Source organism: Dipteris shenzhenensis, chromosome 19 (genome assembly GCF_047967505.1).
Source record: "Dipteris shenzhenensis isolate YYH24624 ecotype China chromosome 19, Dip_SZ_1.0, whole genome shotgun sequence".
NCBI classification, from domain to species: domain Eukaryota; kingdom Viridiplantae; phylum Streptophyta; class Polypodiopsida; order Gleicheniales; family Dipteridaceae; genus Dipteris; species Dipteris shenzhenensis.
This window is the reverse complement of record NC_141614.1, coordinates 27,276,880-27,300,421: the sequence shown is the minus strand read 5'-3', so window position 1 is coordinate 27,300,421 and position 23,542 is coordinate 27,276,880. Positions and strand designations below refer to the sequence as shown.

At 44.3% G+C, this 23,542-nt stretch overlaps 1 protein-coding gene across 1 annotated transcript in view; it reads left to right on the top strand.

The window, feature by feature from the left end:
- The window catches only part of LOC147890295 (cytochrome C oxidase assembly factor), a 55,968-nt gene extending 33,949 nt beyond the window's left edge, over positions 1-22,019 (top strand). The window contains exon 4 of the mRNA XM_087390950.1: positions 21,466-22,019. Within this exon, the coding sequence (XP_087247076.1) occupies positions 21,466-21,507 (42 nt within the window). The 3' untranslated portion in view covers positions 21,508-22,019. The remainder of the gene's footprint in view (positions 1-21,465) is intronic.
- The last annotated feature ends 1,523 nt before the right edge of the window (positions 22,020-23,542 follow it).

Here is a 23,542-nt window from a genome sequence, read left to right as displayed (position 1 = left end):
GAATGCAAGGAATCTGAGAGCATCTCATCAAAAGTGGCATGCTGCCCACCACTAACCCCCTGCTGCGTAGTAACCGTTGCTGCCATTTGATGCACTGGCTGTGTCTAGCTATAGGTGCTCACTGGCAGAGCGATAGGTGCATGAACCCTTGATTGGGTCTCTCTGCTAAAGGCATCTCTCCGAAATGATGGCATGCCAAAGGGCTGAGAAGAGGACTGGCCTCTCTTCCAGGGGTGTGGGCTGCCATATAAACCAAAACCAGCTCCAAGCATACTCGCTGGTGCGGTCAAACGAGCACTAACTGGATGCATACCAATGCGTCGACCTAGAAGAGAAGGCTTGGCCTGCATAGATGCAGAAAACTGAGCCAAAAGATGGCTTGACATCTTGCAAGAAGGTGCTCTGTGGCATAGAGAATGCATCATCCAAGTCCAAATAATCCCCATGATAGGTACATGCAACGGTCCAGAAGATTGATGCTCATAGGCACAGCGGGCATTTGCCATAAAACCCCTGTGTGGAGCAGAAAAAACATCCTGATGACTGTCTGAGTGGTCCCCTTGCTGAGTTGCGAGCTGCTTGCTCTTGTCTTGCATAGCCTAGCCGATCTGCTGCTCGATTTGCTGTCCCATTTGCAAGAAGGCATTCTGAAGCATCGATGAGAGAGCATCCAAAAATTTCCCTTGCTCCATGGGTATAGGAGATGCGGGGCGAGTAGTGGTAGCTATCCCACCTGTAGGAGCACTTTCAGTAAATGCCATCTGCTCTTGCTGAGCAGCCTCAAATGGTGTCCCCAGCCTGTGACGACTCCTCAACATGAGATGCTATCTTATTGTCTTCTCCACCGTGTGGCTGCTCTCTGCCCCATCCTTCTTGTCCTTGAAGCTCTCTCACAGCTCCTGTATCACCGCTCTGGTTTGTGCATTCTCCCTTTTCAGCTCCTCCATCATCTGGTCTTTTTTAATGTTCAATGCGCTTTGCATGTAGCAAAGCCATTTGTAAAGAGCCTCCTTTTCGGCTCTCTGATTTTCAAGATGCTTTCACATCGTTGCTAGCTCCTTCTCCACGATGTCCCCATCTGTTCTAACGTCTTTAAGCCTATCCCAGAGCTCCTTGATGCGCTTCTCTGCTTCTTCTCTTCTATGCCTTTCTAGGTTGACCATTTTTTCAGTGGCCTCAGCTTGCTCTCGTGCTTGCAAGGCCCTCGCTTCTGCCTCCTCTACCTTGGTTTCTGCACCCTCCCTGAGCATTTTGTCATGTAGCGCTGTCTTTGCTGGATAAGTGGCTTTCTTTTGTAAAAAAATTTATCTTTAGAGACATCTTCTTATGTAGCGCTGCCTTTGCCGGTGGCTTTCTCTTGTAGAAAATTCATTTTCAGAGATATCTTCTTATCGTATTGCTCAAAAATCCCTTTGAGGGTAGATTTCATTAGGCACATTGCAACTCTAGCAGACTGAGCTGACAATTTGGATTTGCCATCCATGCAATTCTTCAAGTTGGTTATCACGCTCTTGGAGATCGTCCTTGAGAAAGAGACATCACGTCCTTTCAGTTGCTCTACTACTGCTTGAACATGCCAGAACTTCACGGTTTCTTTTGTATCAGGAAAGAAGTGCATTGTTTTCTTCAGCACATCCTCGAGGTCTGTTGGCAAGCTAGAAATATTGACTCCAAGATCTGCACTAATCTGAGCATTGGGGTATACATCTAGAATATCCTTTCTCTTCCAGTGCTTCTCTAAGAAGTGTGCTTGCAAATCGCCTCCAGGTGCCTTTTCAATCATGAATGCCTAGTGCCTTTTCAATCATGTTTTCAGTGATGTTAATCTTCTGACCTTGACAGACTATTTGTCCTTCCTTCGTGTTCACCTCCTGTACCAACTTGGTGAAGTTGGTGAGAGCATCCAAATTGGGCTTTTGAAGAGCGAGTGAGGAGCTCCCATATGTTGCGATTTTTGGATTTCTCATCTTCTTTTTACCCTCAGATGGACGGACAAAGTGAAGGTGTTAATTCTATGGTATTAGATCTTCTAAAGTGTGTTGTGTCCGAATAAAAAGACGAATGGGAAAGATATCTTTCTCTTGTGGAATTTGCATACAATAATACTATTCAAAGCTCCACAGGAAAAGCCCCGTTTGAAGTCATTATGAAAAGGTGATTTTGCTACCTATTCTCAGAACAAAGGACGAGATATTCGTAGCTGAGCAGTATGTTCAAGACTTGGACACATCCTTTTTCCAAGTTTGGACAGCAATTGAAAGATCTCAATAGAAGTAAAAGAAGGGTGCAGATAAGCACACCAGAGATGTGACTTCGTACCCATGTTATCAAACAATACTCGCCAGAACAAACTAGTCATCTTGGGGTCTCGATCGCTCACAACAAGCGACTTAGGCATCCCATGATGCGTGAAGATCTGTGCTAGAAACAACCTTGCCATGTGGTTTGCCTTAATGGTTTTTCTTACTTGAATTAAGTGGGCCTGCTTACCGAACCTATCAATGATGTTCATATCCCATCATTCCTGTATCTAGATCTGGGAAGGTCAAAGATGAAGTCCATAGCCATGGTTCTTGCCGAATGGGCAGCAGCATGAGAAGTCCTGGAGTCTTGTGCCGATCATACTTCACCTTTTGGCATGTGAGACATTCCGCCACAAACTCGTGTATATCTTTCCACATTCGTGTCCAAAAGAAATATCTTTCAATGGCTTGTGTAGTAGAGGAAATACCCCGATGTCTTGCATAAGCAGGGGCATGACATTCGTCCAAGACATTTGCTCGCATATCGCGAGTCACACAAAGGTGATCATCTTTCATAAGGAAACCATCTTTCAGTGTATACTAAGTGGATGATCGTTCCTGCTGAATATTTCTCATGGTCTCTCCGAAACCTAGATATTGTAGGTAAAGCTCTTTCATGGCCTCAAGGTCCCTGTGATGAGCTATGGTAATATTGTTCACATAGGGCCTTCTCAATAAAGCATCTGCTACCCTGTTTCGTGCTCCTGGAGTATAGAAAATCTGGAAATGAAACATGGACAAGAAGTTTGCCCATTTCATCTACTTTTTGGATATTTTTCTCCAGGTCAAGAAATACCCGAGGCTCTGATGATCGGTCTTGACTGTAAAGTTAGCTCCAAGAAAATAATGCTTCTAAATGGTTAGAGCATGAATGACAGCCAACATTTCTTTTTCGTAGATACCCATGTACCTCTCTGCGTCACGGAGCCTTCAGCTCTCATAAGCTATCACTTGACCATCTTGGTGAAGGGCAGCTCCTACACACTCCCCACATACATCACAATCCCCATTAAACTGAGTGTGTAGATCTGGAACAATGAGAATCGGCTAGGTTGTTAACTTTTGTTTGAGAGTGTTGAAAGTTATCTTTTGCTGTTCTGCCCATCTGAAGACTACGGATTTCTTGGTCAAATCATGTAATGGGGCTGCTGTATTAGCAAAGTGTCTGATGAAGCGTCTGTAATAGGAGCAAAGCCCAAGGAAGCTGCGCACTTCATGTACCGAGAGGTAAGTTTTGGTCATTCCTGTATAGCTCTTATCTTGGCGGGATCCATCTGAATCCCTTCTTTAGAGATAACTGAAGATAGTGAATCTCATCAAGGAAAAACCCACTCTTCTTGCCATTAATAAAAAGCTTGTGACTAGTTCTTGAAATACAGTGGCCAAGGGCCAAGTGCTCTTGATGTTCTTCTTCCGTCTTGAAAAGACCAAAACTAAGGTCTGAAAATCCTATCCATCATGCGGTTGAAAGTGGCTGGTGCATTGTTAACCCGATAGGCATCACCAAGAACTCATGGAATCCGAAAGTGGTCCGAAAAGATGTCTTATGAACATCCTAAGGAAGGATCGTTATCTGATGGTACCGGCTTTTTAAATCAATGCGACTGAAGATCGTGGTCCCTTTTAGTCTGTCCAATATATCGTCTATGCGAGGGATTGGAACCTATTTGTTGACCGTCATTTTGTTGAGGGCTCTATAATCCACACACATATGATAGGAGTCATCCTTCTTTTGAATGAGGAGCATGGGTGAGCAAAAAGGAGAGGAATTAGATCTGATGGGTCTCTTAGAAAGTAGATCTTGTACCTGTGACATGATTTCTTTGGTCTGTGCTGCGCTCACGCGATAAGGTGGCCCGATTCGGGCACTCCCTTCTTGGAATAAGCTTTTTGACATGATCTTCGGCCGCTTAGGAGGAAGCTATCTTGGAAGAGAATCTAAGAAATAATTGTCGAAAGAATCAAGAAATTGAAGTTTTTCTTTTTCAACAGGATTCACTTCCACTTGAGGTTCATTCTTTCTCTTTTGTACGAAAACAAAGTATGCAGAAATGACTGGTTTTATTGATTTAGCTGTAGAAACATTAGATACAACTGTAATTCTCTCGCCTCTTCCTTTGGCCAAAAATCTTCTCCTCCTTGTTTCTGTGGATGAAACTGAGAGTTCTTGCCTTGATGTCAAGGTTTACTTCCTTTTTGTGGAACCACGGCATACCCAAAATGACATCATGATACTTGAGGAGTTGTAACCATTGTTGCATCTGTACGCGTACGGAAAGTTTTTCCGCACGCCATTGGTACGTACGTACGTACGGCCTTCCGTATGAGCTTTTTTTTTTTTTTTGGGAGGGGGGGGGGTGGTTTGATTTTTTTGTTAAGTGTGTGTGTTGGGGGGGGGTGGGTTTTGTTTTGTTTGGGGGAGGGATCGATTTTGTGCCTGGCCAAAACCTTGGAAAACACATATTTTAGCACTATTCTGATCTGTTCGCTGCTAATCTGTACTCTGTACACTTCATGACTTTAATATTAATACAAGTTTGAAGTCTGAAGATTCAATTTGAAGTTTGTAGCTCTATGTCAATGTAATGTTTACAATGTATATTTTTCTAAATGTTTTTGAGTAAAATTAGGGTCACGTATGTTTCAGCCCTAGGGGCTGAACTATACTCCAATCATACTTCCATACTCGTATGACGTATGCGTATGGAAAAAACTATGGTTGTAACATGTGACGGTAATCTGATTGTGTAATCGCATCAAGACCTTCTTTAAACATTTAGTGAGGAATTAGCGTTATGCGCAATAGAGAGAGAAAGGAGATAAGGGTAGAGAGAGAATGGAGTCAACAACCATTGGGTCCTTGTACCTATTGAGAGCCCCGTCCCCCAATCAGGGGAGAATTGGCTTTATACTTGGAGAACTGAGAAATACAGATAACACTTTTCGTGAGAGCATGGAAACACGCTTCTGAAGAGTACATTGTGCACACGTATTGCAGACCCAAAGACCTGAGAGGCAACGCCGACCAATACCGAGACCTTGATGCTGTCCACACTTGACAATGTAGAGCACTTTTGCAAGGCAAGGAAGAGGCTTGTGCTGTCCACCGGGATGCAAGGTTACTACGTGAGTGAGAGAGTGAAAGCTAGGAGTAATAGATTCTAAAGAGAGCTGAGAGATGACTGAAATATAGAGCTGAGAAGTGAGCTATGCAAACTGTAAAAGATAACTGAAAAGAGCTGCTGAAACAATACCCAAACCTTGCTCCGTTTGTTGGTCCAACACCTTGCTGACGGGCTGCGTGTACTTCTCCCACAGATGGCTAAACTGATGGCCAAGGGACTGAGGCTGATCAGAGCTAGAAGAGGAGGCACAGAGGCTGCTCTGAGGGGCTGAGGACTGGCTGAAGGCTGGAGGCTACTGAGTGAGGAAGAGAGGGCAGAAAGGGCCCTATTTATAGGGCTGGAAATGAGCCAACCAGCCCCAAAACTGGCCGACTTTTGGGTCGGCTGTTTTGGGCTGCTGGTTGGGCTCATTGCCCCATAAAAGGCCCCATTGGGTGGGGTGCAGGGCAGCCTATAAAGGCAGCCCTCACCCAGCCCATTCCCCTTAATATTTTTCAGCCTTGAGAGGGCCCAGAAGGCCTATCCTAGGCTGGACTGACACGTCCCAGCACTCCTGAAACCTCTGATCTGTAAACAAACACACACAACGTGAGAAACTGAGCAGGCTGCTCACCACCCAACCATGACATCTACGGGATGTGATCCCGAATCAGGAGATGTCCCCTCCGAGCCACGAGCTGAGCTACTGGTGTCCCATACCACCAGGTGGCGTTGTGAAGCCTGGGATCTGCTACTGGGCCTTGGGCTACGCTAAGATGCAGGCGCGCGTCCGCGACTCAATCCAGGATCAGACCTAGCACCTGGGAACGAAACTTGCTCCCATCGGCTCTCTGAGAACTTGTTAAATACTCTATCTCTAATTTACGAAGCTCTATTCCATGATCTGGATACAACTCACGGGCGATGGCATACGATTGTTCCACCCAGCCAAATTCTCATGGATAGTAGTTCATCACATACATACGTTATTTCATTCATACTTATCCATGAGACCCTCATTTCCCTAGATAGTTCTCCTTGCCAAATGTCAACATTTTAGCCTCTCCACTTGGTGCACCTTTTTACCCCTCTCTTGGGGCACATTAAAAACCACTTGCCCCTTGGCATTATTGCACATTTAGGTGCACCTAGGCCTTAGCACTCAGAACTATCTAGTCAATGCCATTTCGCCCTCACCTAGGACCTTGGCAGTTACTTCTCTTGACCATTTCAATTACACACATTAACTATTACAAAAGTTGGTCATCTAAGAGAAAATGCCCACCGATCTATCCGAGGTCATGCTATCTCGGCTAGAGCATAACATTCCTTCCCTCTTCAAGCATCAGTGTCCTCGATGATGAAATCTGGGAACGCTCTCCGTAACTGGTATACGGATTCCCAGGTAGCTTACCAACACCGTGGGTATCTTCCGATTTCGTATTTGCATCGTTTCTCGGTCCAGGATTCTTGTTGGCTGGCGCCTTGCAATATCCTCTATCTCCTGAAACAAAACCACACCTTCGATTAGTGAGTCACCTGTATGTAAAAATTTCTTTAAGCGCGAAACATGAAAAACCGGGTGCACCTTACACCCCTGTGGCAATTCTAATTTATAGGCTACACTGCCTATTCTCTTTAGAATTAACCACGGCCCACAGTATCGAGGTGATAACTTAGCACACTCTCCTGAAGTCAACGACTTCGAGTGCGAAGGAATTCTGAGAAAAACTTTTTCTCCTTCTTCAAATACTCTTATAGACCGATTTTCATCCGCATACACCTTGGCTCTATCCATAGCCTGGCGGATATTAGCTCTCGCAAGTGCTAGCATCTCCCGCATCTGAACTACAAAGTTCGCGGCACTAGGTACTTTCTGAGGTACTCCAACTATAGTCGGATTTGCTGGTCTATAACCATAGTTCAGCTCAAACGGACTGAACCCGGTAGATGAATGTTTTCTATCATTGTAGGCAAACTCCAACAATGGCAACCACTTGTCCCATGTATGTTGCCTCAATGACACATATGCCCTCAGCATATCCTCTAAAGTCTGGTTGACTCTCTCCGTCTGACCATCCATCTCAGGATGATTCCCACTACTCATTCCCAACTCAGTCCTTAGTGTCTCAAATACCGCTGTCCAAAAATGACCGGTAAATCTGACATCTCTGTCTGACACTATGGATCTAGGCAATCCATGCAGACGAAATATATGTCTAATGAACAAATCCGCCACTTGCGGGGCACTAAGAGACTCTCTAGTCGGAATGAAGTGAGCCATCTTGGTTAGACGATCAGCCACCACAAGGATAGAATTATACCCTCCTTGTGTTGCAGGTAGCCCTACAATAAAGTCCATGGAAATGCTCTCCCACTTACTTAGTGGTATTTCCAAGGGCTGTAAAAGTCCGGGTGGCTTCACCCGCTCGGCCTTACTTACCTGACACGAGAAACACCGTGTCACATATTCATGAATGTGCTTTTTCATCTTTGGCCAAAAGAAATCTCGCTTCACGAGATCATAGGTCTTCTCGACACCTGGATGTCCCGCACACGGGCTATCATGGCACTGTCGAATGACTCTCTGCCTGAGATCATTCTGACCAGGTACTACAACCTTGCCATTTCTAACTAGCATACCATCCCTTATGGTATATCTTGCATAAGTTTGGCCTTTTCTGGATGCCAGGTCATCCTTTTCACTTTCCCCGGGTTTTAACACATGAGCCTTAGGCCATAAGCTCTGGACAAACTCGTCCACCCTTTGAGTTTCTCTTATCTCGGTCATTAGAGCACTCTCTAATACCGTGAAACTCAGGTTGTGCATAATGCGAGACAACGCATCAGCCACCTTATTATCTTTTCCTCTTCGGTACCGAATCGTTAGATTAAACTCCTGCATGAGCTCTGCCCACCTAGCTTGGCGGCCCCTCAAGTCAGGCTGCTTACAAAAATGTTTCAGAGTATCATGATCCACATCCACATAAAACTCTGAACCATACAAATAATGTCTCCATGTTTTCAAAGCATGGATAACAGCATACAACTCCAATTCATGAGTTGGCCAATTCCTTTGAGAGGGAGAAAGCTTCTTGCTTTCAAAGGCTACTGGCCTTCCCTCTTGAAGGAGGACTGCTCCTACCGCAATGCCACTTGCATCGGTTTCTAGGAACAACGGTTCCTGGGGATCAACTATTTTTAACACCGGTCCTGAGACCACAGCTTGTTTTATGGTGTTAAAACTTTCTTGTTGATTCTGTCCCCAAATAAAAGGTACTTTATCTGAGGTCAGATCAGTCAATGGCGATACTATTCCGGAATATCCTTTGATATGCCTTCTATAAAACTGGACAAATCCCAAGAATGATCGCAACGCGGTCAGACTCTGAGGGATTGGCCAAGTTAGTATCGCAGCCACTTTCTTCGGATCCATTTCTACTCCCTGTGGAGTAATTATGAACCCTAAATACTCAAGCCTAACCATACACAGTATAGTTTTCTTTTTATTCACATAGAGACTGGCTTTCCTCAAAGTACTGAACACTATCCTTAAGTGTTCATGATGTTCAGTAACACTCTTACTGAATATTAGGATATCGTCAATAAAATGTACTACGAACTTTCCGATATACGGACGTAGTAAATCGTTCATAAGCATGACGAAGGTCGCTGGAGCATTGGTAAGTCCGAAGGGCATTACCAAAAATTCATAATGACCAAACCTGCTTCTAAAAGCGGTTTTATGCACATCCTCGGCTCTAATCCGGATCTGATGGTAGCCACACTTAAGATCTATCTTACTGAAAATCACGGCTCCATGTAATGCATCTAGCAAATCATCAATCCGAGCCATCGGATACCTGTGCTTAATAGTGATATTATTCAATGCTTTGTAATCTATACAGAGGCGAAACGTATCATCCTTTTTCTTCTTTAATATCACTGGCGAAGCAAAAGGTGAGAAACTTGGTTGAATCTGCCCCAACTTGAGGTATTCTTCCAGTTGTCTACGCACCTCCGTCTCTTCAGCAAAACTCATTCTATAGGGAGGTCTATTTACAGGTTCTGCCCCCGGGATCAGTTCAATCTTATGTTGAACTTTCCGCTCTGGAGGTAACCCATAAGGTAGTTCATCCCTAAAACATTTAGAGAACTCCTCTGTTATAAGATTAGCCAGCTTGGCCATCTCACCACTTTGCGTAACATCAGTGCTAGCCGAAGAATCATGCACCGACTCTACCGATGCTGTGCAAAGGAATAAAAACTCTACCTGAGCCTTTCTGATTTCCATCACGGAAACCAACGGTCCCTGAGGTATATCTTTTTCACCTCGTAAGACATAAAGCACATCATTCATCTTGAATTTATATACGTGCTTTTTCCAATCAATGGCTGGATTCTTCCTAGAATGCCACGCCATACCCAGGGCTATATCTGCATGAGCAAGCTTGGTCATTTCAAAATCAAGCTTCTCAGCATAGTCCTGAATCCGAAGTTCCAACTGGGTAACCCTTTGGTCCCATACTTCAGTTGAACTTCCATCTGCCATCCTGACTGTATACGCATAGTCAGATGGACTTGTCTTTAATTTCAGCCTCTTCACGAGCTTGGAGTTAATCACATTGTGAGTTGACACCGAGTCAAACAACACAATGATATCATGATTGGCCACTTGCCCTTTCATTTTAACTCCGTATCATTGAAGGCCGTATACCCCGTTGCTGCGGGCTTAGATAGGATGTTATCAGGTGCACTCGTCACTAACTTAGCAAAAGATACACATAACAAACAAGGTACTAACCTTTGAGAAGGTCCCGTCAGTTGCATCTGCATATGTTCCGCATTGGGACTCTCCTGCATTTCTACGTCGCATTCAAATATTATCATATTAGCCGTGCGACGGTCTTTATTCAGTGGACAATCCTTCCACTGATGTCGCTGAAGGCAGCCGAAGCACAATCCTTCTTTTCTAGCTTTCTCTTTTTGTTCAGGGGTCAACGAGGACTTTAACCAAGCCCGGGCTGCCATTGGAGTTATTTTCCTTTTCACCCCAATGGTGGTACTTGTCTTTACTGGTCCCTCAACCGGCGTCACCTGCTTGGTTTGGCCACTTGGCTGCGAGACACTTGTCTTTGAAATCCATTTCCTCTGAAATCCCCCTTTTCTCGGGTGCTCATACTGAGTCCCTGCTTGCACAAATCCACCAGATCTGCCTCTGGCATCCTCATAGTTCAGGGCTACTGCAATAGATTCATCTAAAGTAGTCACATACTTAGCCCGAACTTCCATTTTGATTTTGTCGTTCAGTCCATAGATATAGTCTTTTAACTGAACCGACATAGGGAGAGGGTCGGTTACTTTCATGACACATTCCCTGAATTTGTCAGTGTACTCTGCCACTGACAGACTCCTCTGACGAAGATTTCTATAAGCATCCCAAGCTCGGGATTCTTCATCAGGTGGGAGAAAGTGTTTCTTGAATTCCGCTTTAAACCCTTCCCAGGTGGTTGGAGCAACTTGATCCTTCTGTTGCTTTATCCACCATCTGTCCGTTGCCTCAATAAACAGGTGTGTGGCCTCGCGGATCTTCTTTAGATCGGATCTAATTTCACAAATGGCGAAGGCTTCTTCCCACTTGTGTAACCAAACCTCAATCACATCAGAGCTGCGCTCGGTCATCCGACCAGCGTACTTCTCCGGTCTATAATTAGCGATATTAGGCACTTTGACCCTTGCGCGCTCTAAGGAATGTATATTGGGCTCTGGCTCTGCTGGAGCTTTGCCCTTATTAATTCTAGACGGTCTAGCCGACAAGGCGTGCACCATCTCCCTGATCTCATTTTGACCAGCATTCACTTGAAGCTGCTGGTTCATAATCTGCTGTAAAGCATCCTCTAATATCGAAATCCTACCAATCAATGTAGGTGCTGCATGATGTGACATCTGTTGTGTAGACTGCACTCTAGACTGACTAGGATTCGCCCTTGAATTCTGCCCTTCTGCTTCCATAGGTTCACAGTGGAAGATGGGGTTTAAAAAAAAATATATATATATATAAATAAACCCAAATAACCAATATATATACACCCTTCACTTCTGTTCTGCTTTCCTGTGTTTTTTTTTTTTTCCTCTTCTTCTTCTACGGTGCAGAAATAACAGAATCAATTAAAAACAAAAAACTGTACGGGGAGAAAGAGCTCCCTGATTTCTCCTCGAAGGCTGCCTTTGGACCCCTGCTGCCTCGCTGTAGGAGCGTGATCCTCCGTCTAACTGCGCGTGAGTTAATTAGATCCTTCATAGGCCACTGTCGCATCAACACGTTACGGGACCCCAACTAGCCCTCTTCGTCGATCGTCCAAAGCGCCAAACAGAATTCGACCGTCGATCCTCATCCACCTCCTGAAATTTCGAAATGTCTGTGCAAAGCCGCAACGCCTCGCTGCGTTACGTCGATTTCCAAGCAAACGTCAAATTATGCACCTACGCCTTCACCGACGAATATCCACGTCAACGACCCTCTTCCAAAAGGTATCGACGACCACTCAAATTCGACAGCTTCGTTTACCCGTCACCTGCGACTGGTTTTCTTCTCACGCTGACAGCCCGTCGCACGCTAGTCACGTCACCTCCTTAGACTACCTATCCCCATCGACCAGTCGCAATTTCTTCGTTGCCTGCTGTCCCTTCACACACAGCCTTCACATTCCCTCACCTATCTCGTCGCTCTTCCCATGATCTCTTCCTTGCCTTGAGCTCTGATACCAACTGTTAAATACTCTATCTCTAATTTACGAAGCTCTATTCCATGATCTGGATACAACTCACGGGCGATGGCATACGATTGTTCCACCCAGCCAAATTCTCATGGATAGTAGTTCATCACATACATACGTTATTTCATTCATACTTATCCATGAGACCCTCATTTCCCTAGATAGTTCTCCTTGCCAAATGTCAACACTTTAGCCTCTCCACTTGGTGCACCTTTTTACTCCTCTCTTGGGGCACATTAAAAACCACTTGCCCCTTGGCATTATTGCACATTTAGGTGCACCTAGGCCTTAGCACTCAGAACTATCTAGTCAATGCCATTTCGCCCTCACCTAGGACCTTGGCAGTTACTTCTCTTGACCATTTTAATTACACACATTAACTATTACAAAAGTTGGTCATCTAAGAGAAAATGCCCACCGATCTATCCGAGGTCATGCTATCTCGGCTAGAGCATAACAGAACTGAACCCTTGGGCCCCTTTTATAGACTCGGGCCCCAAGCGCCAAAAATAGCGAAGACCTCAAACTGATTCGTACCCTTGCCACTCAACCCGAGAATCAAGCCTGCCTAGCTCTAAGCCTCCCCAGGCTACCTGAGCTAGTCTTGTGTACCCAGTACACGTCAGATACCAATCCGTGCACATGACATACTTCCCCTCCTCTAAGAACTCACTCCTGAGTTCGCTAAAAAACCCAGAAATGTTCTTTGGAGGTTTTGTAATGTCTCCCATGTGGCATCCTCCTCAACACGATCCTTCCACTTGATCTTGTATTCCGTGATAGATCGATTACGAATCTGTCTGTCACGAAATTCAAGAATACACTCAGGTTCGTGTGGAATAAAAGTCAAATCTGTAACTTCTATTATCTCTTGAGGAGAAACAAGTTGATCATCTGCACCCAAGACTTCTTTCAGTCTACTGACATGAAAGACTGGATGTACTTTAACATCAGGAGGCAATTCTAGTCGATATGCAACTGATCCAATTCTTTTAATGACCTTGAACGGACCACAGTATCTGGGGGATAACTTCGGAACCAAACCAGTACTTAGGCTCTTGGATTCCTTGGGAATTCGCAAATATACCATCGTTCCTTCAGAGAACTCTCTAGGTGAACGATGTCTATTAGCATAAAATCTGTCCCGATCTTGGGCACTTCTAATAGACTCCTTGGCAAACTGCAACATTTCCTGCATGTCTTGCAAGAAGTTCTTTGCAGCATCATTTTGAATCCCTTTTAACCCAACCATAATTGGTGACTTAGGTTGAAACCCGTACATAAGCATAAAAGGACTGTAACCAGTACTCGAATGCTTTGCACTGTTGTAAGCAAATTCTATCATAGGTAGATAATCTTCCCATGAAGACTGTCTCTTAGATACATATGCCCGAAGCATGTCTTCAACCAACTAGTTAACCTTCTCTGTACTGCCATCGGATTGTGCATGATCTGAGGAACTCATACTTAGAGTAGTTTCTAACTTCTCAAAAACAAGTGTCCAAAAGTTACTTATAAACTTTGAGTCCCTGTCACTGACTATGTCAGATGGCAAACCATACAGCTTAAACAAGTGGTCCACAAACTCGTGAGCCAGCTGAACAGCTGAAATAGTTGTTCTAGTAGGTAAGAATCTAGCCATTTTTGTCAAATGGTCGACTATGACCCAAATGGAGTCATGACCCTTGCGCGTTCGAGGCAAACTAGTAATAAAATCCATGGAAATACTTTCCCATTTATTACCTGGAATCTGTAATGGCTGTAATAAACCCGCGCTTCTAAGGCGTTCTGCCTTAGTAACCTGACAAACCTGGCAACCTACTACATAGTTTTCAATAAATGCACGCATCTTCGGCCAATAAAATGTATGCTTCACAAGAGACAGAGTCCGATGTATACCCGGATGTCCAGCACTAGGAGCATCATGACACTCCCAGAGAATCTTGGATCTAAGTTCCAGAACATCTGGCACACAAATCTTTCCATTCCGGAACAGCAAGCCGTTTCTAATCATCCACTGACCTCCCGCCGCCTGTACCGTAGGTGGCACAATCCCTGAGTCCTGGTCAACCGTGGAGCTCCCATCCTGGACTCTCTGCCAATAAGAACTGAAATGACTATCAGTTGCGTATAGCCCTCTCAAGGATTGAAATAGGTCTGAGGATATTTCCGTAAATGACATAGCATTTACAGACTTGACTCGACTTAAGGCATCCGCCACACTATTCAACGAGCCCTTATGATAACGTATTTCAAAATCAAAATCTTGCATTAATTCTGCCCATCTAGCTTTGCGTCCCCTCAATTTAGATCCATCACACACATACTTAATTGACTGATGATCAGTCAATACAAGGAACTTTGAACCATACAAGTAGTGTCTCCAAACCTTAAGGGCATACACTACATCATAAAGTTCCTTTTCTAGTGGGCCAACGATATTGGGTGTCGTCTAGCTTCTTACTCTCGAAAGCTACAGGTCTGCCCTCTTGGAATAGAGCTGCCCCAATCGCAAAATCACTCGCATCGGCCTCTAAAACATAAGGCCGGGTAGGATCGGGTAATGCAAGAACGGGTGCTTCCTTGATAGAAAACTTCAAGGTTTCAAAAGCCTTGTTCATTGCATCATTCCAAGAGATCGGCTGGGTAGACCTGCGTCCACGACCTTTCAATATGTTTGTTAGGGGTGCCGTGATATGTGAATAATCACGCACAGACTTCCGTAGAAATACCGTAAATCCTAGGAAAGAACGAAGTTGTTTCACAGTCTGAGGGATAGGCCATTCTAAAACCTTCTGGATACGATCCAGATCAATGCTAATACCTTCAGAAGAAATCTTGTGTCCTAAGTAAATGATCTCCTTCATAAAGAAGTCACATTTACTCATCTTGGCATAGAGCTTATGCTGTCTTAGAATAACTAAGACAATCCGGAGGTGTCCTATGTGATCCTCAAGCGTTCGACTATATACCAACATGTCATCTAAGAACACTACAACAAATTTGCCTAGAAAATCTCGGAACAAATCGTTCATCATCTGCTGGAAGGTGGCAGGAGCATTGGTCAAACCAAAAGGTAATACAAGAAACTCGTAGTGACCATACCTAGTTCGGAATGCGGTTCTATCTATGTGTTTAGCATAGATACGGATTTGGTGATAACCCGTACGCAAATCAATCTTAGTGAAATACTTCGCTCCGGCCAAACGGTCGATCAGATCATCAGAACGAGGTAGAGGGTATCGATTCTTAATTGTTACTTATATTTAATCGTTTATAATCTATACACATTCTCCATGTAGAATCTTTCTTCTTCCTTAAGAGGACAGGTGCACCCCAAGGTGATTTACTTGGGCGAATATAGCCCATATTCAGGTAATCCTGTAGCTGTGTAGCTAACTCATCCTCCTCAAGCTGGCTCATCCTATAAGGTGGTACACTAATAGGTTGAGCCCCTGGGACTAAGTCTATGCGATGATCTACTGCCCGTTCTGGAGGTAAACCTTCCGGCAGTTGAGTAGGGAATACATCCTTAAAACTACCCAACAACATTCTTAATTCACGGTGTTCAAACACACTTAAATCATTCTTGTTATTTACAGAGACAACAAATGAAGAAAGCGGAATCAAAACACACTGATAGACATCATAATGAGAAGTGTTTAATATATTCCGAAGCTGCATCGCAGATACAATAGGTCCCTGAGAAGAGGGAATTTTATCACACTGAATACAAAATTGGGTGTCCTTATCTACAAAAGAAAGGGTATGCTCCGTCCATCCAATCCGAATAATGTGGGTTTTAAACCACTCTATTCCGATTAACAAGTCTACATGCTTCAAGTGCATAACATAGCACGTAAGAGCCCCTGTGTATGCTTGAATCCGGGTAGGAAGCGCTTCAATCTTGCGATCCCAAAACTGCTTCCCAGCTGGTGGAAGCTGCACCTCATAGGTGTGATTGCTAGGTATCGTGGACAGCCCCATCTTCTGCACAAATTTGTAATTAACAAAGTTGTGAGAGCTGCCCGGGTCAAAGAGAATGTGAACCCTTTGGTCCCTAACTTCTCCATAAACTCGGAAAAGATCATGGGAACCAAATAACGAAGTATTGAAAGTGCAATTACAAGAAAGTGGGCAGGTAATGACATTTACAGAAATACCTGTCATCGAAACTTGGTTCGCTCCCTTGGCTTTGGTACCTGGACCCGCCTGGAGCTTCGGTCCGAGCGCTAACTTTTGATTCTTGCGCTTTGGACATTCATTCTTGGTGTGGCCCGGCTCCTCGCAGTAGAAGCAACGTCCTTCCTTCTTAAGCTTCAAGGTACGAAGGAAACGGGCTCGACCATTCTTTGCCTGAGTCAAGTGTTTCTTGGAGGCGTTGTCTATAGACTTCGTCTCCCCGGTACCAGTCGTAGACTGAAAGAACTTCTGTTTGTTCTTTCCACTCGTGTCGGAAACTGTAGTTGTCTTTGCACCGGCCATGGTATCATCATAAATACGCGCGTAATTCATGGCCTCTTGCAACGTTGTACATTTATTGTTCTTGATCTGCAACTTGTACGAATCTGGCAAACCATCCACAAAGAAACCTAACAAGGTCACTGGATCCATCTTTGTGGCCCTGGTCTGCAGATCTCGAAACCTTTGAAGATAAACTTCAAACGACAAGTTCAGCTTAGACATATCGAGGGCTTTAAGCTTGCCTACGATATCGTAGTCGTCCTCCTTCACGAATTCCTTCCTGAAGACCCCTTCGAAATCTATCCATGTTACCGGCTTAGGTTGGAGTTCCTTCCACCATAACAAAGCCTTTCCTGACATGAAGCCGGCTGCAAGCTGTATTTTCTTTTCATCTGGGTACGGGTGGAACTGGAAGTGTACCTGCCACTTGTGCAACCAAGTGTCAACAACCTCCTGGGTTCTAGACTTCTGATCTCCGGGAAAAGGGTCTGGAGTTATGTTCGGACCTAGCACTGAAGCCATGGCATCGACATGCGTGAGTGCCTGCACAGTGCTAGTCAGAAGGGTGAGAGTCGTCTGAATCCCTTGGAGTTGCTGTGTCAACCCCGTTTGATTCGCATTAACCTGCTCGAATTTTCCATCTAGAGCAGTGGTGAATTCACTGAAGGCTTTCTTTGTAATCAGATCGTCATAAAGACCCTGGTCTTCCTCAGCAGGGTAGTCCAAATCCTGATCTCCCATGGCAAACTCAGGATTTACAGAATCAGCCATGTCTGAAATCTGATCTGAAAGAGTATAAAACTGAGAGAAATAACTGGGGGAATCAAAGCTGGAAGGAGAGTGGAGCAGAGAAAAAAAACCGTCCCAAGAGGAGGTGACGAAAGAAGAGGAGCTGGCCAAAAAGAAGATGCTGGAAGCTGTCGATCAGCTGGCATAGGTGATCCCGTGGTCTCTCTCCTTGCTGGTTTCGGTGCAGGCTGCAGTGTACGGAAGTCTGCAGCAGACCGTACTGTACGGAAATCTTCCCGCTGGCTGTACGGATTCTGACGCAGGCTGTACGGATGCTGACGCAAGCTGTACGGTAGCCTGTCGCAGGCTGTACCGAATCTGACGCAGGCTGTACGATAGCCTGTCGCAGGCTATGGCCGTTCCTAGATGGCGCAATCCAATAGATGTGCAAGGAGGTCTTCTTGCGCACACTAGCTGAGGCTATGGCTGATCTTGGGTCCCTGCCCGACTATATAGGAGATGGTGCAGCTAATCTAGGAAGCTATGCTTCCCAGAAAAGCTCACCCTCCCAAACTTGGAGGGTGGTGCTTTTTCGAAAAAAGCAGCTCCTCCTACAGCGTGGCCGCACCCTGCTCCAGCCCCTAGCGCACCTCCCTGCCTGGCCGAATTCCCTTCCAGCCATGGCGCACCTCTCAGCCACTCGCACTTGCGTCACCTACCTCTACGCAGCCCTGACCAGCAAACGAAAACTCCTCGCCTGCCACTCAGCTCTTCTCACGTCTCTCCTACCTGCATCTCCACTCTCTCCTAGCTACGCCTCAACCCTCTCTCACTATTCCCTTCAGCAATTCCGAAACCATGACTCTCCTTCTCCTACCTTTTCCCTACATCCTGACCACCCTCGATAACCCATGAACCAACAAGATCGTGCAGCAACAGATTTCGAAATTAGGGCATACCTGGAGGAACAAATCGTCCAAAGTTTTCGCATCAGAAGTTCCTACCTCAGGAGTTGGCTCTGATACCGACTGACACGTCCCAGCACTCCTGAAACCTCTGATCTGTAAACAAACACACACAACGTGAGAAACTGAGCAGGTTGCTCACCACCCAACCATGACATCTACGGGATGTGATCCCGAATCAGGAGATGTCCCCTCCGAGCCACGAGCTGAGCTACTGGCACGAACTCCCAACCAGATCCAAACCAGCCTGGTGTCCCATACCACCAGGTGGCGCTGTGAAGCCTGGGATCTGCTACTGGGCCTTGGGCTACGCTAAGATGCAGGTGCGCATCCGCGACTCAATCCAGGATCAGACCTAGCACCTGGGAACGAAACTTGCTCCCATCGGCTCTCTGAGAACTTAACCTCTGGGCCCCTTTTATAGACTTGGGCCCCAAGCGCCAAAAATAGCGAAGACCTCAAACTGGTTCGTACCCTTGCCACTCAACCCGAGAATCAAGCCTGCCTAGCTCTAAGCCTCCCCAGGCTATCTGAGCTAGTCTTGTGTACCCAGTACACGTCAGATACCAATCCGTGCACATGACATGGACCTAAAGTTATCACTAATCCTAAGTTGGAAACACTAACCTATTGCTCTCCAGTGGGTACCAGTGAACAAGAACTGATCTTTCGACTTAATCTAAGGCTGAGAGACGGACTTACGTAGCTTGTTCCTGACTGTTCCTGGACAAGGGCTCACAAAGGGGTCACAACATAGGATAGAATCTCCTATTAGGGAACTCTTACGCACTTGTTGATGTAGCCAGTGTGTCACATTGCACCCAAGTGTAGGGGTGCATGTGACAGGGGTGAACATAAAACTCTTGTGGTGAATTCTGAGCTTTCCAATCAATGGAGTGACTTGAACTGGATTCACTTCAAAAACATGTTCTGCATCTCGAGCTGGTCCCAACTCTTAGTCTTGATCCTAGCCTCAAAGCTAGATCGTTTGAGATGAAATTGTCTGTAGCTTTTGAATCGAATAAAATCAAAGCATTCTGGTCTCATACTTTACCCCATGAGAGGCAAAGTTCTCGAGCTTTTGGATTAGTGGCTCTTCCCAACATATTAGGAACTCCTCCTGCCAAAGGTTGACGGTTCTTTTGGCATTTTTTTCTCCCTTAAACCCGTAGGCTTTTCAGGGCATTGGGCAGCCAAGTGCCCACAATTGAAACACCTTCCCTCCTTTCAGAAGGCCTCTAGTTGCTCTGGTGAAAACTTTAACTTTCCTTTGTAGGGCTTCAATGGACCCCTCGGCTTCTAAAGCTAGAGCTGCCTTTGTCCCTGAACTGTCGGGGTCATGATCCTTTTGAAGGTGTCTCCATCTTTGCCCTTTGAGGCAGCCATTGTCTGTAGTAAATCTTTCAACCATTAGGGCTGAGTGCATCAGATCTCGCAGCTTTGTCTTGCGTTCAATGCTCACTTGGGTATGGATACTTGGATGTAGACCAGCCTGGTACTTCCGCATCTTTGACTTTTCTTAAATTTCCTTGAAGGGAGTAATCAGGAGGTACACTGAAAATAATTTCTGATAGTAAGTCTCGATCGTATCCGTGGCTATCATGGATACACTCTCCTAAGTTGTATGAACATCATCATAAGAATTGCTAAAAAAACTGCTTCTTGAAACTTTTCCATTTCTCGGGTGCTTCATCCGCCACTAGAAGAGCTCCCCACCTTGGTCTGGCATTGCTTGTAAGATGGAGGCTTATAATCTTCAATTTTGATTTCTCGTGATAGTGTCTTGTCTGGAAAGGTATGTCGAACTGTTGGATGGAGTCCAAGCCTTTCTCACTTGCCTCATACTTTCCGTTAAAAGTAGTGAATTTGATGGACTTGCCTCCTTCTTTGGAGTCCTTTCGTCTTGTTCTAGTCTTCCTCCTTTTGCGCCCATGAGAAGAACGCTCTCGGGATGAAGAGGAGGAGGAGGAAGAAGAAGAAGAAGAAGAAGAAGAAGAAGAAGGGCTGGAGTTCAAATCACAACAGGCTCTCTCTCTGGGAAGCTCACGTGTGCAAGCTGAAAAGGATTCCGGTCTGGAATCAATCACATCATAGTGGGGAAGGCATGGAGAGACACGGAAAGTGATTCGCAACAAGAGGTGTTGTCTGGGAGAGAGAAGAAGACAATACATAGCAGTAGGGCCCAGAATCAAGGGCTGGACCCCCCCTAAGGTCATCATTGCAATAGAAATTAACTTTGTATAACTGGCTCTGAGAAGAGCATGAAGTTGAATACAACTCTTGAATGAATCTAGGAGCACGGAGGCTCTTCTTTTATAGACTCGGCCTAGCAAAAAGCTAGACCTTTTTTCCTAAAGCTAATTTTTACAAAAGCTAGCTTTCTTGCTTTTAGCCCACCTTGGGGCAGCTTTTATGTTCTTTTTAGAACCTCGTGGGACCCTTCTTAATGGCGCCATCTTCTTCTTGCTTTTTGGCCTTGTGGGACTTGCTTTTTGGCACTTGCTTCGTCATTTGTGGGCCCTTTTGCAATCTTTCAAGTCCTACACAAACGCCAACACTTTAACCCATTAAAGGTTAGAAAAATGCATGCGTTCCCAGTTCTTGGATGAATCCTAGTCCCTTGTGGGCTCCCCATACTTCTCTTTTACCAATGCAAAGCAAAAGTAAAACAATAAGCCTTATTCTTAGTTAACCAAAGTCAACATTCTTTGACCAAAGTCAATTCTAATAAAGATTATACTTTATTTCTTGAGAGAAGTACCAAATAGTTACACTTTCTCTTTATAATTATCTTGTGCATAGATGGATGAGACTATTATTTGGATAGGGCTTTCAGTACCATCTTTAGTGTAACATTAATATTAGTACTTTATTGTTGTTTCATGTTTAGTGATCTCTTACCCATGGGAGTTTGGTGGCACTAAGTCTTGTGTAAACACATGAATGGATCTTGTCAGTTAAGAGTTTCTTTGTCCTAAGAGTTTCCTTGGTGTTTTTCCAACAAATGGAGCATTATGTAAACTCAAAACAACATCTCATGCATATAGGAGCCTCCACTCGAAGTTCGAATTCAAGTGGAAACTGCAATGAGTGCAATGAGTGATGCCTGATTTTGTGTTGGCAGGTTGATATGCGCTCTCGCATTCGTGGAAATAAGGGGTATTGAATACCTTGAGCGCAAGGAAAAGAGGGCAGTGTATTGGTTCATCCGTCTGTAGCTGTAGGGAGTTCTTGAACTTTTGCTACAAGATACAAGCTTCATCCAGCTATTATAGCAGGAATCCTCTTGCATTAAGATTTGTGTGCAGCTTTAAGAGAGTTTTCAGTTGATCTTAATAGCGCCTGTGTGCTTTAAGAAGGTAAGGCTAGGAATGGCCAGATAGCCTTAAGGATCGCAAAGACTTTATTTTCAGATATGGTGCAAAATATAGTTTACATGTAATTAGCTTTCTAGGCATATCTTGAACAAGTAAGGCCATTCATCAAGGCTTTTGTGGCAGCCAGTGTTATACTATAGGTAGCAATACGGTCAACTAAGGACACATTGCACATCTCTAAATGTTGCATGCTAGAAAGTCAATACATCAACCATTACATTTAGTTTTGTAAGAGAGTGTTTTCATGTCCTAGAATGATGATTGTCACAGTTTGATATGCAAGGCGATAAAAAAATTGAGAGTATGTACAATGTGACTTAACATGTTTCCATGTGGTGGTGGTGAGCTCTGGTTTTAGAGTGTTGTGATTGGAAGACTTGAGTGTTTTCTTCGATTTGTAATAGCAAGGCTAGGAACAAACTTGACCTTTCATCAATATACCTATTTGGTGCCTGGTGGAACTCCATCGTTGATTTGTAGTTATTAGGATTTGCTAAAAAGAAGCATCATTAGCAGAGGATCTGCTTATCTAGCTTTCTTTCTTGCTTTAAGTTCTAGTTAGCAAGCATGCCAAGCCTCCCCTTCCTATGGATGCTAAATTGATGACTTGATCCGCTCTCTAGTACTACCGTTTATCTTTCACGAATCTGCCAGTGGTGCAAGCTTGCCATGCTGATGTGTATGAACATATAGATATGTAGCGAATTTTCATTAGTGCAAGCAGCACACACGTAACTTTGGGTCGTTCAAGGATGTCATATCAATTAGTCCTTGTTATGCATGGAAAGGTATTTGATTTGAGGCTTTGTCTGTGGATGGGCGGTGCACGGACCATGTGTGCTATTTTTATTGAAGCCTTAGAATTAATTTTTCATGGGAGGACAATAAAAACATGTGCCTTATCGTTCAAGCATGTGATTCATATCGGATAAATCAAAGGATAAAGGTAAGATTGCTTTTACAAAATACTTGCTACAATAACATGCATGTAAATTGCTAAAGATATACAAAGTAGCTGAATTGCTAAAGACATGCTTATAAGTCGTTAAAGCCTTGTTAAGGTTGAGCTCATGTTTCTTATTGAAGGGACACCCACAGTACACAAAGGAACCAATAACTAGTAAGGTTTAGCTCATGTTTCATATTGAAGGGACAACCACATTACACAAGCATATAGAGAGAGCCAATCTATGAATTTATTTTGTAAAATTTATTCTTCATAGTAAGGATTTAAGCCAAGATCTTTGGTACAATCCCACACATACCATATGGTACCTTTGATGTAATGCAAAATTATTTTGGTACCTTTTAGATCGGATTTCCTTGGTTCTTGCATAAACTAACTATTAATCCCATTGCATGTGCAATGCCAAGATGAGTGCGTGTCAAGTATAATAGTAATATGCCTACACCATTAATGAATTGTCAAATTGACTTTTTAGTTGGTTTCCATAGGAGTCTCCCTGGGTTTGCTATTTTGCATGTTCATCATTTGAAAATATTCCATTGTATATATATTATGCAATAAGAGAATATATATTTCCAAGTCTTAGTCACTCCAACAAGTGCAATAGTCCTGGATCTAAGATGACAACCACCAAAGACGTGATCATTGTGTGTTATGATCAAGTCCTACATATACAGAGTAACATACACAGTGTATTCTATTTTTTCAATTGTTAATTTTGTATTGATAACACTTTTGGCAAGATATTATTGTTGAGAGTGTTCACATCAATCCATGAAATCGAAGCTCTGAAATTTTTCTTTTTGAGTTGACACTAAGTTGTCTTTTCCCTTTCAGATCAATTCCTTCTAGTTGTG